Source organism: Ranitomeya variabilis, chromosome 4, assembly GCF_051348905.1.
Source record: "Ranitomeya variabilis isolate aRanVar5 chromosome 4, aRanVar5.hap1, whole genome shotgun sequence".
Taxonomy (NCBI): Eukaryota; Metazoa; Chordata; class Amphibia; order Anura; family Dendrobatidae; genus Ranitomeya; species Ranitomeya variabilis.
Window position 1 is genome coordinate 387,029,685 of NC_135235.1, and position 17,934 is coordinate 387,047,618.

The 17,934-nt window shown below is 41.7% G+C and overlaps 1 protein-coding gene across 1 annotated transcript in view; it reads right to left on the reverse strand.

The window, feature by feature from the left end:
- Positions 1–17,934, reverse strand: part of LOC143767884 (uncharacterized) — a 139,478-nt gene that overhangs the window by 82,137 nt on the left and 39,407 nt on the right. Inside the window, exons 7-8 of the mRNA XM_077256404.1 lie at positions 13,663–13,751; positions 13,400–13,561 (exon numbers count right to left, since the gene is read on the reverse strand). Coding sequence (XP_077112519.1) covers positions 13,400–13,561; positions 13,663–13,751 — 251 coding nt within the window. The remainder of the gene's footprint in view (positions 1–13,399; positions 13,562–13,662; positions 13,752–17,934) is intronic.

A 17,934-nucleotide genomic window follows, 5' to 3' on the forward strand; every position in this document is an offset into this window, starting at 1 on the left:
GGTACGATAAAGGCCGAACTCTAGAGATGTTTTGAGGTGCAGGTGACATGAGTGAGCGAGTGAGCAGATGTAGGGGGTGAAGGAAAAATATGAACCAAAAATTACCCCAAGACAGCGGGCATATTGTTGGGGAATAATGGTTGAACCACAAACGAAAATGTCAATGTCAGGCATAGGTAGGTTAGTGGAGGGAGGAAACACAAGGAGTTCAGTTTTTGACAGATTCAGTTTTAGAGAGAATGAGGACATAATGTTAGTGACAGCGGAATTTGTTCAAATATCTTTCCTGGTATAGAAGTAAGGCTCATTGGCCTATAATTTCCTGGCTTTGTCTTCTTTCCTGTTTTGAAGATAGGGACAACATTTGTCCTCCAATCTTCTAGGACTTTTGCTTTCTAGGATTTTTCAAATATTCTGGTTAGTGGTTCTGCAATTTCCTCTGTTAACTCTTTCAGTACCCTAGGATTTAATTAATCAGGACTAGGAGATTTAAATTCATTTAAATAAGCTAAGTGTTCCCTTCATAAAGATATAGCAGACTCTGCAGTTCTGGTACTTTGTTCTACTGTTCAGAGACACCAGCACAAATATGGCCTTCATGAAAGAGTCATCAAAAGAAAACCTCTCCTGCATCATCACCATCAAATTCAGAATCAGAAGTATGCAAAAGAACATCTAAACAAGCCTGATGCATTTTGGAAACAAGCCCTGTGGACTGATGAGTTTAAAATAGAACTCTTTGGCCACAATGATCAAAAGTATTTGTGGAGAAAAAAGGTCACAGAATTACAGAAAAAGAACATCTCACCAACCATTAACCCCCGGAGCTTTTTTCGGTTTTGCGTTTTTGTTTTTTGCTCCCCTCCTTCCTAGAGCCATAACTTTTTTATTTTTCCATCAATATGGCCATGTGAGGGCCTGTTTTTTGTGGGACGAGTTGTACTTTTGAACGTTGAACGACACCATTGGCTTTACCATGTTGTTTACTAGAAAACGGGAAACAAATTCCAAGTGCGGTAAATTTGCAAAAAAAGTGCAATCCCACACTTGTTTTTTTGTTTGGCTTTTTTATTTACTAGGTTCACTAAATGCTAAAACTAACCTGCCATTATGATTCTCCAGGTCAGTACGAGTTCATAGACACCAAACATATATAGGTTCTTTTTTTTTTTAGCTAAGTGTTAAGAAAAAAATCCAAACTTTGTTTTAAAAAAAAAAAAAACTCCACCAATTTCTGATACCTATAGGGTCTCAATTTTTCGTGATCTCATTTTGGGTGAGGGTTTATTTTTTGCACGCCGAGCGGACGTTTTTAATGATATAATTTTGATGCAGATACGATCTTTTGATCGCCCATTATTGCATTTTAATGCAATGTCGCGGCAACCAAAAAAACTTAATTCTGGCATTTTTTTCTCACTAGGTCGTTTAGCGATCAGGTTAATCCTTTTTTTATTGATAGATCGGGCGATTCTGAACACAGTGATACCAGATATGTGTAGGTTTGATTTTTTTTTATTGTTTTACTTTGAATGGGGCAAAAGGGGGTGATTTGAATTTTATTCTTTCATGAGATATTTACAAGTTTATGACCACTTCTAAAAATGCTATAAAAAGAAAAGAGCAAAGAGCACCAGGCGCATTACCATAGCATAAATATATATCATACGGGGTGCAAAACAGTGGTGAATACTGAATCATATAATTGAAAGAAGCGCCACTGTAATGATTCACACCACGCAACTATGCACAAAATACCATACACAATATACGGCAAAAAGGGTATGGGGATATCGTTCCCCTGTCAGTACCGAACAACGGGTAATCTATCCTCTTGAACTCCCTGGTTTTTGCTTTAGGGACTTTCTGGTATTTGTTTACATATGTTTAAAAAGCCAAAAGAAGAAAAACCATGTAGAGCAGCACAACTTGGGTGTTTAGGGAAAAGAAACTAAAGTACGTACTTGAACAGCTGAACGCCTGACTGCTGATCACGGGTGCTCACATGAAACATAGAGTATGTAACAATCCTTTCATAGAAAAAATGCAGCAGCACTCACCGATCCTGGAGTGGTAAAAAGTCCTTTATTCAAACATATGAAGAGACATCTTCACGGCTCGGGGGTGTGCAATGACAGTGGGAGTGTGCAGGGATCGACGACGGCCGTTTCGCGCTGTGTCTAGCGTTTCTACAGGTCCGGCGCCTCCTATCTTCATACGATGACGTCCTCTTCTGGTCTTCCTGCCGCGGCAGGTCAGAGAGGCCCAGCTCCTGTGCACTGCAGTACTTTGCTCTGCCCTCAACAGCCACGGCCGGAAGACAAGAAGAGGACGTCATCGTATGAAGATAGGAGGCGCCGGACCCGGATGCCCATCGGACCTGGACCACAGTGGGACCGCCCCTGGGTGAGTATAATATAACCTGTTTCTCTTACCTTTCGGGTTACATCAGGGGCTTATCTACAGCATTACAGAATGCATATACGATTTTTGGGGTGACAGATTCTCTTTAAAACCAAGCACACCATTGTTTTTCTTGTGAAATTCTCAATAAGTTTGATGTGTCACATGACCCTCTTCCCATTGGAAAAAATAAAGTTGGATCCAAAATGGCCAACTTCAAAATGGCCGCCATGGTCACCACCCATCTTGAAAAGTTTCCCCCCTCCCATATACTAATGTGCCACAAACAGGAAGTTGATATCACCAATCATTCCCATTATATTTAGGTGTATCCATATAACTGGCCCGCCCTGTATATAGCAGAATTACTCACTTGCTATGAGCGTCAACCACTGTTCAAAACAGCTGACGTGTCCAAGGAAAGATGTGGGCTCACCGCCAGAGCCCACATCAAAGGGAGGGAGTCTGACATCAGAGTAAATATACGCCCAGTGTCGGCAAGGAGTTAACCCCTTCACCCCAAAGCCTGTTTTCACCTAAGTGACACGGCCAATTTTTACAATTCTGACCACTGTCACTTTATGAGGTCATAACTCTGAAACGCTTCAACGGATCCTGGTGATTCTGAGATTGTTTTCTCGTGACATATTGTACTTTATGATAGTGGTAAAACTTCTTCGATATGACTTGCATTTATTTGTGAAAAAAACAGAAATTTGTCGAAAATTATGAAAATTTAGCAATTTTCACATTTTTCGTTTTTATGCCCTTAAATTAGAGAGTCATATCACATAATATAGTTAATAAACAACATTTCCCACATGTCTGCTTTACATCAGCACAATTTTGGAAACATAATTTTTTTTTGTTAGGGAGTTATAAGGGTTAAAAGTTGACCAGCGATTTCTCATTTTTGCAACAAAATTTGCAAAACCATTTTTTATACGGACCACCTCACACTTGAAGTGACTTTGAGGGGTCTATATGACAGAAAATGTCCAAAAGTGACACCATTCTAAAAACTGCACCCCTCAAGGTACTCTAAACCACATTCAAAAAGTTTATTAACCCTTCAGGTGCTTCACAGGAATTTTTGGAATGTTTAAAAAAAATTGAACATTTAACTTTTTTTTCACAAAATTTTTACTTCAGATCCAATTTGTTTTATTTTACCAAGGGTAACAGGAGAAATTGGACTAAAAAAGTCGTTGTACAATTTGTCCTGAGTACGCCGATACCCCACATGTTGGGGTAAACCATTGATTGGGCACATGGCAGAGCTCGGAAGGGAAGGAGCGCCATTTGACTTTTCAATGCAAAATTGGCTGGAATTGAGATCGGAACCCATGTCGTGTTTGGAGAGCCCCTGACGTGCCTAAACAGTGGAAACCCCCAGAAGTGACACCATTTTGGAAAGTAGACCCTCTAAGGAACTAATCTAGATGTGTGGTGAGCACTTTGAACCTCCAAGTGCTTCACAGAAGTTTATAATGTAGAGCCGTAAAAAAAATTAATATTAATTTTTACAAAAAATGATCTTTTTGCCCCAAATTTTTTATTTTCCCAAGGGTAGCAGGATAAATTGGACCCCAAAAGTTGTTGTGCAATTTGTCCTGAGTATTCTGATACTTCATATATGGGGATAAACCACTGTTTGGGCGCATGGCAGAACTCGGAAGGGAAGGAGCGCCATTTGACTTTTCAATGCAAAATTGGCTGGAATTGAGATCGGAACCCATGTCGTGTTTGGAGAGCCCCTGACGTGCCTAAACAGTGGAAACCCCCACAAGTGACACCATTTTGGAAAGTAGACCCTCTAAGGAACTAATCTAGATGTGTGGTGAGCACTTTGAACCTCCAAGTGCTTCACAGAAGTTTATAATGTGGAGCCGTAAAAAAAAATTAATATTAATTTTCACAAAAAATGATCTTTTTGCCCCAAAATTTTTATTTTCCCAAGGGTAGCAGGATAAATTGGACCCCAAAGGTTGTTGTGCAATTTGTCCTGAGTACGCTGATACTTCATATATGGGGATAAACCACTGTTTGGGCGCATGGCAGAGCTCGGAAGGGAAGGAGCGCCATTTGACTTTTCAATGCAAAATTGGCTGGAATTGAGATCGGAACCCATGTCGTGTTTGGAGAGCCCCTGACGTGCCTAAACAGTGGAAACCCCCACAAGTGACACCATTTTGGAAAGTAGACCCTCTAAGGAACTAATCTAGATGTGTGGTGAGCACTTTGAACCTCCAAGTGCTTCACAGAAGTTTATAATGTGGAGCCGTAAAAAAAAATTAATATTAATTTTCACAAAAAATGATCTTTTTGCCCCAAAATTTTTATTTTCCCAAGGGTAGCAGGATAAATTGGACCCCAAAGGTTGTTGTGCAATTTGTCCTGAGTACGCTGATACTTCATATATGGGGATAAACCACTGTTTGGGCGCATGGCAGAGCTCGGAAGGGAAGGAGCGCCATTTGACTTTTCAATGCAAAATTGGCTGGAATTGAGATCGGAACCCATGTCGTGTTTGGAGAGCCCCTGACGTGCCTAAACAGTGGAAACCCCCAGAAGTGACACCATTTTGGAAAGTAGACCCTCTAAGGAACTAATCTAGATGTGTGGTGAGCACTTTGAACCTCCAAGTGCTTCACAGAAGTTTATAATGTAGAACCGTAAAAAAAATTAATATTAATTTTCACAAAAAATGATATTTTTGCCCCAAATTTTTTATTTTCCCAAGGGTAGCAGGATAAATTGGACCCCAAAAGTTGTTGTGCAATTTGTCCTGAGTACGCTGATACTTCATATATGGGGATAAACCACTGTTTGGGCGCATGGCAGAGCTCGGAAGGGAAGGAGCGCCATTTGACTTTTCAATGCAAAATTGGCTGGAATTGAGATCGGAACCCATGTTGTGTTTGGAGAGCCCCTGACGTGCCTAAACAGTGGAAACCCCCACAAGTGACACCATTTTGGAAAGTAGACCCTCTAAGGAACTAATCTAGATGTGTGGTGAGCACTTTGAACCTCCAAGTGCTTCACAGAAGTTTATAATGTGGAGCCGTAAAAAAAATTAATATTAATTTTCACAAAAAATGATCTTTTTGCCCCAAAATTTTTATTTTCCCAAGGGTAGCAGGATAAATTGGACCCCAAAGGTTGTTGTGCAATTTGTCCTGAGTACGCTGATACTTCATATATGGGGATAAACCACTGTTTGGGCGCATGGCAGAGCTCGGAAGGGAAGGAGCGCCATTTGACTTTTCAATGCAAAATTGGCTGGAATTGAGATCGGAACCCATGTCGTGTTTGGAGAGCCCCTGACGTGCCTAAACAGTGGAAACCCCCACAAGTGACACCATTTTGGAAAGTAGACCCTCTAAGGAACTAATCTAGATGTGTGGTGAGCACTTTTAACCCCCAGTTGTTTCACTAAAGTTTAGAATGTAGCGCTGTGAAAATTAAAAAATCATTTTTTCTTTCCACAAAATGATGTTTTAGCCCGCAATTTTTTTCCCCCAAGGGTAACAGGAGAAATTGGACCACAAAAGTTATTGTCCAATTTGTCCTGAGTATGCTGATACCCCATACATTGGGGGAACCACTGTTTGGGCGCACGGCAGAGCTCGGAAGGGAAGGAGCGCCGTTTGAAATGCAGACTTAGATGGATTGGTCTGCAGGTGTCATGTTGCATTTGCAGAGCCCCTGATGTACCTAAACAGTAGAAACCCCCCACAAGTGACCCCATATTGGAAACTAGACCCCCACGGAACTTATCTAGATGTGTTGTGAGAACTTTGAACCAACAAGTGTTTCACTACAGTTTATCACGCAGAGCCGTGAAAATAAAAAATATTTTTTTTTCCACGAAAATTATATTTTAGCCCCCACATTTTTATTTTCCCAAGGGTAACAGGAGAAATTGGACAACAAAAGTTGTTGTCCAATTTGTCCTGAGTACGCTGATACCCCATATATGGGGGGGAACCACTGTTTGGGCGCACGGCAGAGCTCGGAAGGGAAGGAGCGCCGTTTGAAATGCAGACTTAGATGGATTGGTCTGCAGGTGTCATGTTGCATTTGCAGAGCCCCTGATGTACCTAAACAGTAGAAACCCCCCACAAGTGACCCCATATTGGAAACTAGACCCCCCACGGAACTTATCTAGATGTGTTGTGAGAACTTTGAACCCCCAAAGTGCTTCACTACAGTTTATAACGCAGAGCCGCGAAAATAAAAAATATTTTTTTTTCCACGAAAATTATATTTTAGCCCCCATGTTTTTATTTTCCCAAGGGTAAGGCTGGTTTCACACTTGCGTTTTTATCTGCATGCGTTTTTTTAAAAAACGCATGTGTGAAAAAACGCATGTAAACGCGGTAAAACGCATGCGTTTTTATAGAAAAACACAAGAAAACAAGAAAAAAACAAAAAACCCTAACCCTACCCCTAACCCTAACCTGAAATACGTGGCACTGAAATACGTGGCACTGAAATACGTTTATATACGTATATACGTATATAAGTGCCACGATATTTCAGTGGCCACGTATATAAGTGCCACGTATATAAGTGCCACGTATATAAGTGCCACGTATATAAGTGCCACGTATTTAACGTAAATGCCACGATATTTCAGTGCCATGTATTTCACTGAAATATCGTGGCACTTAAATACGTGGCACTGAAATATCGTGGCACTGAAAGACGTGGCACTGAAAGACGTGGCACTGAAATACGTGGCACTGAAATACGTGGCACTAAAATACGTGGCACTAAAATACGTGGCACTGAAATACGTGGCACTGAAATACGTGGCACTGAAATACGTGGCACTATGACTGTCAGAAAATGTTCATTAAACGGTTAGGGATGAGTTTAGGGGTAGGGTTAGGGTTTGGATCCCTTTATCACCTTGATGGTGGTGGGTGACTTTTCAGTGTGTCTTCTGGTTTTTTTCTATAAAAACGCATGCGTTTTTAACGCAAACGCGTTGAGATCGGACGCCATGTCGCGTTTGGAGAGCCCCTGATGTGCCTAAACAGTGAAAACTCCCCAATTCTAACTGAAACCCTAACCCCAACCCTAACCCTAGTCCTAACCCTAGCGCTACTTTCACACTAGCGTTTTTTTGCATATGTCGCAATGCGTCGTTTTGGCGAAAAAACGCATCCTGCAAAGTCATCTGCAGGATGCGTTTTTTCCCCATAGACTAACATTAGCGACGTATTGACACACGTCGCAAGCGTCGTGCGACGGTTGCGTCGTGTTGTGGCGGACCGCCGGCAGCAAAAAACGTTACATGTAACTTTTTTTGTGCCGACGGTCCACCATTTCCGACCGCGCATGCGCGGCTGGAACTCCGCCCCCACCTCCCCGCACCTCACAATGGGGCAGTGGATGCGTGGAAAAACAGCATCCGCTGCCCCCGTTGTGCGGCGCTTGCACCGCATGCGTCGGTACGTCGGGCCGACGCAGCGCGACGGCCCCGTACCGACGCTAGTGTGAAAGTAGCCTAACGGGAAAATGGAAATAAATATATTTTTTAAAATTTTATTATTTTCCCTAACTAAGGGGGTGATGAAGGGGGATTTGATTTACTTATATAGCGTTTTTTGGGCGGATTTTTATGGTTGGCAGCCATCACACACTAAAAGACGCTTTTTATTGCAAAAAATAGTTTTTGCATCACCACATTTTGAGAGCTATAATTTTTCCATATTTTGGTCCACAGAGTCATGGGAGATCTTGTTTTTTGCAGAACGAGTTGACGTTTTTATTGGTAACATTTTCGGGTACATGACATTTTTTGATCGCTTTTTATTCCGATTTTTGGGAGGCGGAATGAACAAAAACCAGCAATTCCTGAAATTCTTTTAGGGGGGGCGTTTATACCGTTCCGCGTTTGGTAAAAAGGATAAAGCAGTTTTATTCTTCGGGTCAGTACGATTACAGCGATACCTCATTTATGTAATTTTTTTATGTTTTGGCGCTTTTACACAATAAAAACTATTTTATATAAAAAAATAATTGTTTTTGCATCGCTTTATTCTGAGAGCTATAACTTTTTTATTTTTCTGCTGATGATGCTGTATGGCGGCTTTTTTTTGCGGGACAAGATGATGTTTTCAGCGGTACCATGGTTATTTATATCCGTCTTTTTGATTGCGTGTTATTCCACTTTTTGTTTGGCGGTATGAGAATAAATCGTTGTTTTTTGCCTCGTTTTTTTTTATTTTTTTTACGGTGTTCACTGAAGGGGTTAACTAGTGATATAGTTTTATAGGTGGGGTCGTTACGGACGCGGCGATACTAAATATGTGTACTTTTATTGTGTGGTGTTTTTTTTATTTAGATAAAGAAATGTATTTATGGGAATATATATATTTTTTTTCTTTATTTAGGATTTTTTTTTTTTTTTTTTTTTTTACACATGTGGAAATTTTTTTTTTTTACTTTTTTACTTTGTCCCAGGGGGGGACATCACAGATCGGTGATCTGATAGTGTGCACAGCACTCTATCAGATCACCGATGTGACAGGCACATTGCAGAGGCTTGCCGGCACCTGCTATGAGGAATTCTCAGCAAACGCCGGCAAGCAGGGTCATCTTATGACCCGGAAGGAGTCCCACGGCCATCTTGGATCCGGGGACTCCTTCCAGGTCACCGGAGCAGCGCGATCTCATTGCGCTGCTCCGGTGGGAGAGCGCAGGGAGCCCCCGTCCCTGCGCGATCCCCCTCTATGCCGCTGTCACTATTGACAGCGGCATTTGAGGGGTTAAATGCCCGCGATCGGCGACAGCGCCGATCGTGGGCATTGCTGCGGGGTGTCAGCTGTCATATACAGCTGACACCCGCACCCGATCACCGCGGCGCTCAGCGCGAGACCGCGGTGATCGGGGCGCCGTACTAGTACTGCGGCTGGCACTAATGCAGTGCCGGCAGCGCCGTACTAGTACGGCGCATGGCACGAAGGGGTTAAGCATGGGGGTGGATCAATCATGCTTTGGGGTTGTGTTGGGGCCTACGGCACGGGTAGAGTGAAGAATGGATTATCGATGCAAACATAACACCATTGGTAAAAATGCTGAAGATGAAAAGAGGATGATGTCTACAAATGGATAATGATCCTAAACACATGTCAAAATCCACAATAGACTTCCTCAGAAGTTGCAAGCTGAAGGTTTAACAATGGCCCTCACAGTCCCCTGATCTGAACATCATTGGAAATCTGTGGTTAGACCTCAAAATAGCAGTGTGTGCAAGACGACCCAGGAACCTCACAGAACTGGAAGAATTTTCCAAGGAAGAATAAATGAAATTCCCTCAAACAAGAATTTAAAGACTCTTGTCTGGTTACAAAAAGAGTTTACGAGCTGTGATACTTGTAAAAGAGGGTGCTACTAAGTACTAACCATGCAGGGTGCCCACATTTTGTATCGGCCCATTTTCCTTTCTGTCAATTTAACCCCTTAATGACTGCCAACACTTTTTTTAACTTACCTAAGATATAAGAGAATAGCATCCACATACAGGTGACAATCCAGCAGCTGTCGGCTGTACACTTTAGCTGACAATTTGCTGCATCAGCCACGATAAGTGTTGTCACCGTCCATATCTTAGATGCTGCTGTCAATAATGACTACCGTATTTTCCGGCGTATAAGACGACTTTTTAACCCCTAAAAATTGTCCCAAAAGTCGGGGGTCGTCTTATACGCCGGGTACGGCGTGTGCAGGGAGCGATCCTGGATGTTCCCAGGGTCTGAAGGAGAGGAAACTCTCCTTCAGGCCCTGGGATCCATATTCATGTAAAAAATAAAGAATAAAAATAAAAAATATGGATATACTCACCCCTCCGAGAAGCCTGGCTGTCACCGCTGCAAGCGTCTGCCTCCTTTCCTAAGAATTGCAGAGCGTGAAAGACCTTCGATGACGTCACGGTCAGGTGACCGGTCACATGAGCGGTCACGGACCAATCACAAGACCGTGACGTCATCGAAGGTCCTTCACGCTCTGCAATTCTTAGGAACGGAGGCAGACGCTTGCAGCGGTGACAGCCAGGCTTCTCGGAGGGGTGAGTATATCCATATTTTTTATTTTTATTCTTTAGTTTTTACATGAATATGGATCCCAGGGCCTGAAGGAGAGTCTCCTCTCCTTCAGACCCTGGGAACCACACACCGTATAGGATGACTGGGCGTATAAGATGACCCTCGTCTTATACAGCAGGTATATCCCAAATTCCATATTTTATATGGAAAAGTTGGGGGTCGTCTTATACGCCCAGTCGTCTTATACACCAGAAAATACGGTATATCATATAAATGTTTTAAAGAGTTTGGCTTCTCCATCTTTATGCCCATCGGCACCCTGAAATCATGATTGTGTGGTCCTGATGTTTGCCATGGCAATTCACGAGCAAATAGCGCTCTTAGGGTACCGTCACACAGTACCATTTTGATCGCTACGACGGCACGATCCGTGACGTCGCAGCGATCGTATGATTATCGCTCCAGCGTCGTAGACTGCGGTCACACGGTGCAATCACGGCGCTGGAGCGATGCCGAAGTCCCCGGGTAACCAGGGTAAACATCGGGTTACTAAGCGCAGGGCCGCGCTTAGTAACCCGATGTTTACCCTGGTTACCAGCGTAAACGTAAAAAAAACAAACAGTACATACTTACATTCCGGTGTCTGTCCTCCGGCGTCTCAGCTTCTCTGCACTGTGTAAGCGCCATAGCCGGAAAGCAGAGCGGTGACGTCAGACGTCACCGCTGTGCTCGCTTTCTGGCTGGCCGGCGCTCACAGTGCAGAGAAGCTGAGACGCCGGAGGACAGACACCGGAATGTAAGTATGTACTGTTTGTTTTTTTTACGTTTACGCTGGTAACCACGGTAAACATCGGGTTACTAAGCGCGGCCCTGCGCTTAGTTACCCGATGTTTACCCTGGTTACAAGCGAACACATCGCTGGATCGGTGTCACACACAACGATCCAGCGATGTCAGCGGGTGATCAAGCGACGAAAGAAAGTTCCATACGATCTGCTACGACGTACGATTCTCAGCAGGATCCCTGATCGCTGCTGCGTGTCAGACACTGCGATATCGTATGGATATCGCTGGAACGTCACGAATCGTACCGTCGTAGCGATCAAAGTGTGACTGTGTGACGGTACCCTTAGAGTCTGTGGGCTACACCTTATCTGTTCAAAAGTCAGCGACATTTAGGTGGTAAAAATACACATTTTCATTTCTATCATGCCACTTTGTATTAATTCCTGAAAAGCACCTGAAGGGTTAATAAACTAACTGACACCAGTTTTCCGTATGTAATGGGGTGCTGTTTTAAAAATGGTATCAGTTTTAGGGGTTTTCCAATATATAGGACCCCTAAAGTCACTTCAAACCTGGATAGGCCCCTAAAAAAATTATTTTGTAAATTTCCCTGAAAAAAAGAAAAATTGCTTCTACATTTGCAATCCTCCTAAAATGCTAACTAAATAAAATAACATTTTACAAATGGTGCTGATGTAAAGCAGACATGTGGGAAATGTTATTTATTAATGTTTTGCTATGGTATGACTATCTGAATTAAAGGGATAATCAAAGTTTGAAAATTGCAAAAATTTTTTACATTTTTGTGAAATGTCTGATATTTTTTATAAACACAAAACATATCAACCTAAATTTACCATCATCATAAAGTATAATGTGTCACGAAAAAACAATCTCAAAATCACTGGAATTTGTTAAAGCGTTCCAGAGTTATTACCACATAAAGTGACACTGGTCCGATTTTTAAAATTTGGCTCTGTCACTAAGGGGTTAAAATGTAAAATATGAAAATATATTTTATGTATATTATTTCTGCCTAAAAAAACAAATGAAATGTATCATCTTTAACTTTAGACTTGTTAGAGATCATTTAATCTTCAACTTGCCTAACTGTTACACTAACATTTATAAAGACCACAGACAAGATAAAGATCCCCAATTCACATCAGGACTACAAGATACCAGGTACCTTCAGCTGCGTCACTTCTAATGTGGTGTACTTAATTATTTGTACTAAATATCCAACTGGGGGTCTGTATGTTGGGGAGACAGGGCAAAAACTGAGAACAAGGATAAATTCTCACTGCCATACAATAAAAGAAAAAAGAATGGATCTACCTGTGGCCAAACATTTTTGTATGCCTGATCATAGCACCATGGACCTGAAATTACTTGTATTGAAAGGTAACTTCAAATCTCAGAGAGACAGGAGAATCTGGGAGTATAAACTTATGACAACCTTTGACACACTTAGTGCCGGAATGAATGTGTCGCATGGATTTATGTCTTTTTACATCAATTAAGGAATTTGCACTTCAGACCATGTGGGGTCATCATAACAGAACCAGACCCCAATCAGAGGACAACAAAACATTCACTCCTAATCTATGAATTCCAATATTCCAATATTTATGGACAACTGTTTATCACTTATCACTCTCCCATAATGACAGTTCTGTGCTATGTTGTGCATAAATATGCGATTCTTCAGAATTTGCTTTAGTCTATGCCTGATGAAGAGGCCTGAGTAGTCTCGAAAGCTTGCAATTTGTTACCATCTTTTCAGTTAGCCATTAAAAGGTATCAACCACTGAGGACTCTCAATTCTAAATATTGTTACAATAACAGTAATTTTGACCAGGGGTTCCCAAACTTTTACATGCTACTGTACAACCATTAAACATTAGAAATATTTTAAGCATGACTAAGAACTATTTAATAATATCGGTTCAAAACACATAGGATCATAAGGCTCCTTTTTTCTACTTGGGTGTTGTTTTTTTTATCATATTGGATTTTAATCATATGACATGAAGGATTCAAATTTCTTGATCTTTGAAGACGAGCGCTGAACCTTCCTATTCTCCTAACCATTAGCCTTACACCTTAACAGACGTTGCTGTATAAACCCCCACAATTCCCAGAAATGCTCACCTCTTCAGTCAACAACTCAGTAATCCTGCTGGCGAGTTCTAGGATTTTTTGATAATTGCTTCTCTCATAAATAAGTGACTGAGGTGTAGACATCATAATAGGATCCTGGGTTCTGCTCCATCCTTCACCCTCATCACTTATCTTCTTTACAGTTACATAATCCTGTGCATGGAGGGAGACATTGATTACACATTCCCATCACCTCTCCGGTCATGTCCATGCATTATAGAAAGATACATGATATGATTTCCAGATCCCCTCACCTCTCCGGTCAGCAGGTAGATTATCTCTAGGGTGAGGCTCAATATTCTCTCTGTCATCTGTTTGCGGTCCTTGTTCATCGTCAATAGATCTGGGAAAAAAACACTTTCAACTACAGCAAAATGTTAAAATAGAAGAACACAAGTTATAAAGCTCAATATAAGATCATGCAATTTCTGCAAGTAGGTGCAACGTAAATGTGGAAACACGTGTATAACGATTACATTTTATAGTTTACAATATACACAAATATTTAAATGAGATGAACCAATACCTTTCACCCTTCCACAGCATATGCCATTTCCACCAAAGAATAGACATGTCTCTATCCAGAAGCACTTAGCTCATCCGGGGTCGGGAGGAGGGGTAGGCAAGGTAGGCACCTGCCTAGGGCACCACCTCCTGCCTATGCAAAGGGGGCGCTATTTTGAAAAAAAAAATGCTGAATATCTGCGGATGTTCGACATCTTCCTGCAGCTGCATTCAGCACGGTGACGGCCAGGGTGCAGGCACATAGGTGAGCGATGTGGTGAGGGGTGTTCTGATGAGGGTAATAAAATGAGGAGTGGGGCTGTGCTATGGCGGGAAAAAATGAGGTGAGGAGCTGTGCTGATGGGGGGAATAATTGTGGGGCTGTACAGATAGGGGAAATAAACTGAGGAGCTGTGTCAATCGGGAAATAAGCTGAGGGTCTGGGCGGGGGGGTAAAATGAAGGTCTGTGCACATGCGGGTGAATAAACAAGAGGAGCTATGCAGACGGGGAGAATAAACGGACGGGCTGATCAGATGGGGGAATAAGCTGAGGGGCTGTGCAGATGGGGAGATAAAATGAGCGGCTGTGCAGATAGGAGGAATAAACTGTGGGGCTGTGCACATGGGGGGATAAAATGTGGGGCTGTGAAGGGGGTGTGGGAGCAGCAAAGTATATGAGGCACTGTAGTGACCATACTGTATATGTGGCTGTGGAGGTCACTATACTGGGGGCTGTTGTGAATATCATACTGTTTGAGGAGCTGTTTATGGGCCATAATACTGTATGGGGTGCGGTGAGGGCCATCATAGTAGAATGATGCCTAAAACAGCCCCCATGTACAGTGGGGTCTGAATACTTTCCATACCCACTGTATATTTATTTGGGTCTGTGATGGACATCATTCTATATATGGGGGCTGTGGTGGTGACCATACTATATATTGGGGGGTTGTTGTGGATATCATACCATGTGGGCGGCTGTGGTGACCATCGTACTGTGTAGGGGGACAGTGTGAGGATTGGTTACAGTCTGAAGAGGGCAGCGTGGTGGGCTGTATGAGGACATAGTGTGAAAAGGAGAACAGAATGGATATGGAGAGGGGACAGAGTTCAATGGAGGCACAATATGGAGAAAGGTTAGCATGGTGGGGGGACAGTGTGGAGCTATAAAAATTGTAATGGAAAATAAAAGAGGGGACAACCATGGTATAGGCCGTGGTTCATAAGGGCGGACGGTGTGGTGGTTATAGCTGATAATGGTAGACAGTGTGGAGGTCATATACCATAGGAGGCCATAATATGGACAGATATTTTTATGCAGAGGGCATTTTAACCCCTTAACCCCCAAGGGTGGTTTGCATGTTAATGACCAGGCCAATTTTTAAAATTCTGACCACTGTCCCTTTATGAGGTAATAACTCTAGAATGCTTCCATGGATCCCGGTAATTCTGACACTGTTTTCTCGTGACATATTGTACTTCAAGATTCTGGTAAAATTTATTTGATATGGAAATTTGACGAAAATTTTGCAATTTTCCAACTTTGAATTTTCCTGCCCTTAAATCACAGCGATATGTCACACAAAATACTTAATAAGTAACATTTCACACGTCTACTTTACATCAGCACAATTTTTGAACTCACATTTTTTTTCTTAGGAAGTTATAAGGGATAGAAGTTGACCAGCGATTTCTCATTTTTACAACATCATTTTTTTTTTTAGGGACCACATCACATTTGTAGTCACTTTGAGGGGTCTATATGATAAAAAAAAATTCCCAAAAGTGACACCTTTCTAAAAACTGCACCCCTCAAGGTGCTCAAAACCTCATACAAGAAGTTTATTAACCCTTCAGGTGCTCCACAGGAAGGAATTTTTGGAATGTTTAAAAAAAAATTGAACATTTAACTTTTTTCAAAAAAATGTACTTCAGATCCAATTTGATTTATTTTACCAAGGGCAACAGGAGAAATTGGACCCCAAATGTTATTGTGCAATTTGTCCTGAGTACGCGGATACTCCATATGTGGGGGTAAATCACTGTTTGGGCGCATGGCAGAGCTCGGAAGGGAAGGAGCGTATTTGACTTTTCAATGCAAAATTGGCTGGACTTGAGATCGGACACCATGTCGCGTTTGGAGACCCCCTGATGTGTCTAAACATTGGAAACCCCCACAAGTGACACCATTATGGAAGGTAGACGCCCTAAGGAATTTATCTAGATGTGGGGTGAGCACTTTGAACCCCCAAGTGCTTCACAAAAGTTTATAATGTAGAGTCGTAAAAATAAAAAATCATATTTTTTCCACAAAAATGATCTTTTCGCCCCCAGTTTTGTATTTTCCCAAGGGTAACAGGAGAATTTGGACCACAAAAGTTTTTGTGCAATTTGTCCTGAGTACGCTGATACTTCATATGTGGGAGAAAACTACTGTTTAGGCACACGTCAGGGCTCGGAAGGGAAGTAGTGGCGTTTTGGAATGCAGACTTTGGAATGGTCTGCGGGCGTCGTGTTGCGTTTGCAGAGCCACTAATGTGTCAAAACAGACCGCATACATGCAGTCTTGTATATAGCATATATGCACTCGTGTGAATCGCGTACATGCAGTTATGTATATAGCATATATGTACTCGTGTGAATCGCATACATGCAGTCACATATATAGCATATATGTACTCGTGTGAATCGCATACATGCAGTCATGTATATAGCATATATGTACTTGTGTGAATCGCACACATGCAGTCATGTATATAGCATATATGTACTTGTGTGAATCGCACACATGCAGTCAAGTATATAGCATATATGTACTCGTGTGAATCGCATACATGCAGTCACGTATATAGGATATATGTACTCGTGTGAATCGCATACATGCAGTCTTGCATATAGCAGATATGTACTCATGTGAATCGCATACATGCAGTCATGCATATAGCATATATGTACTCGTGTGAATCGCTAACATGCAGTCACGTATACAGCATATATGTATTTGTGTGAATCGCTAACATGCAGTCACGTATACAGCATATATGTATTTGTGTGAATCGCTAACATGCAGTTACGTAGACAGCATATATGTACTCTTGTGAATCGCATACATGCAGTTATGTATATAGCATATATGTACTCGTGTGAATCGCATACATGCAGTCACGTATATAGCATATATGTACTCGTGTGAATCGCATACATACAGTCACGTATATAGCATATCTGTACTCGTGTGAATCGCATACATGCAGTCACGTATAAAGCATATCTGTACTCGTGTGAATCGCATACATGCAGTCACGTATAAAGCATATCTGTACTCGTGTGAATCGCATACATGCAGTCTTGTATATAGCATATCTGTACTCGTGTGAATCGCATACATGCAGTCTTGTATATAGCATATATGTACTCGTGTGAATCGCACACATGCAGTCACGTATATAGCATATATGTACTCGTGTGAATCGCATACATGCAGTTATGTATATAGCATATATGTACTCGTGTGAATCGCATACATGCAGTCATGTATATAGCATATATGTACTCGTGTGAATCGCATACATGCAGTCATGTATATAGCATATATGTACTCGTGTGAATCGCATACATGCAGTCACGTATATAGCATATATGTACTCGTGTGAATCACATACATGCAGTCATGTATATATGTACTCGTGTGAATCGCATGTATGCATTTGTGTATATAGCATTTATGTACTCGTGTGAATTGCATACATGCAGTCATGTATATAGCATACAGTCATGGCCAAAAGTATTCACACCCCTGCAATTCTGTCAGATAATACTCACTTTCTTCCTGAAAGTGATTGCAAACACAAATTCTTTGGTATTATTATCTTCATTTAATTTGTCTTAAATGAAAAAAAACACAAAAAGAATTGTCCTAAAGCCAATTTGGATATAATTCCACACCAAACATAAAAAAGGGGGTGGACAAAAGTATTGGCACTGTTCGAAAAATCATGTGATGCTTCTCTAATTTGTGTAA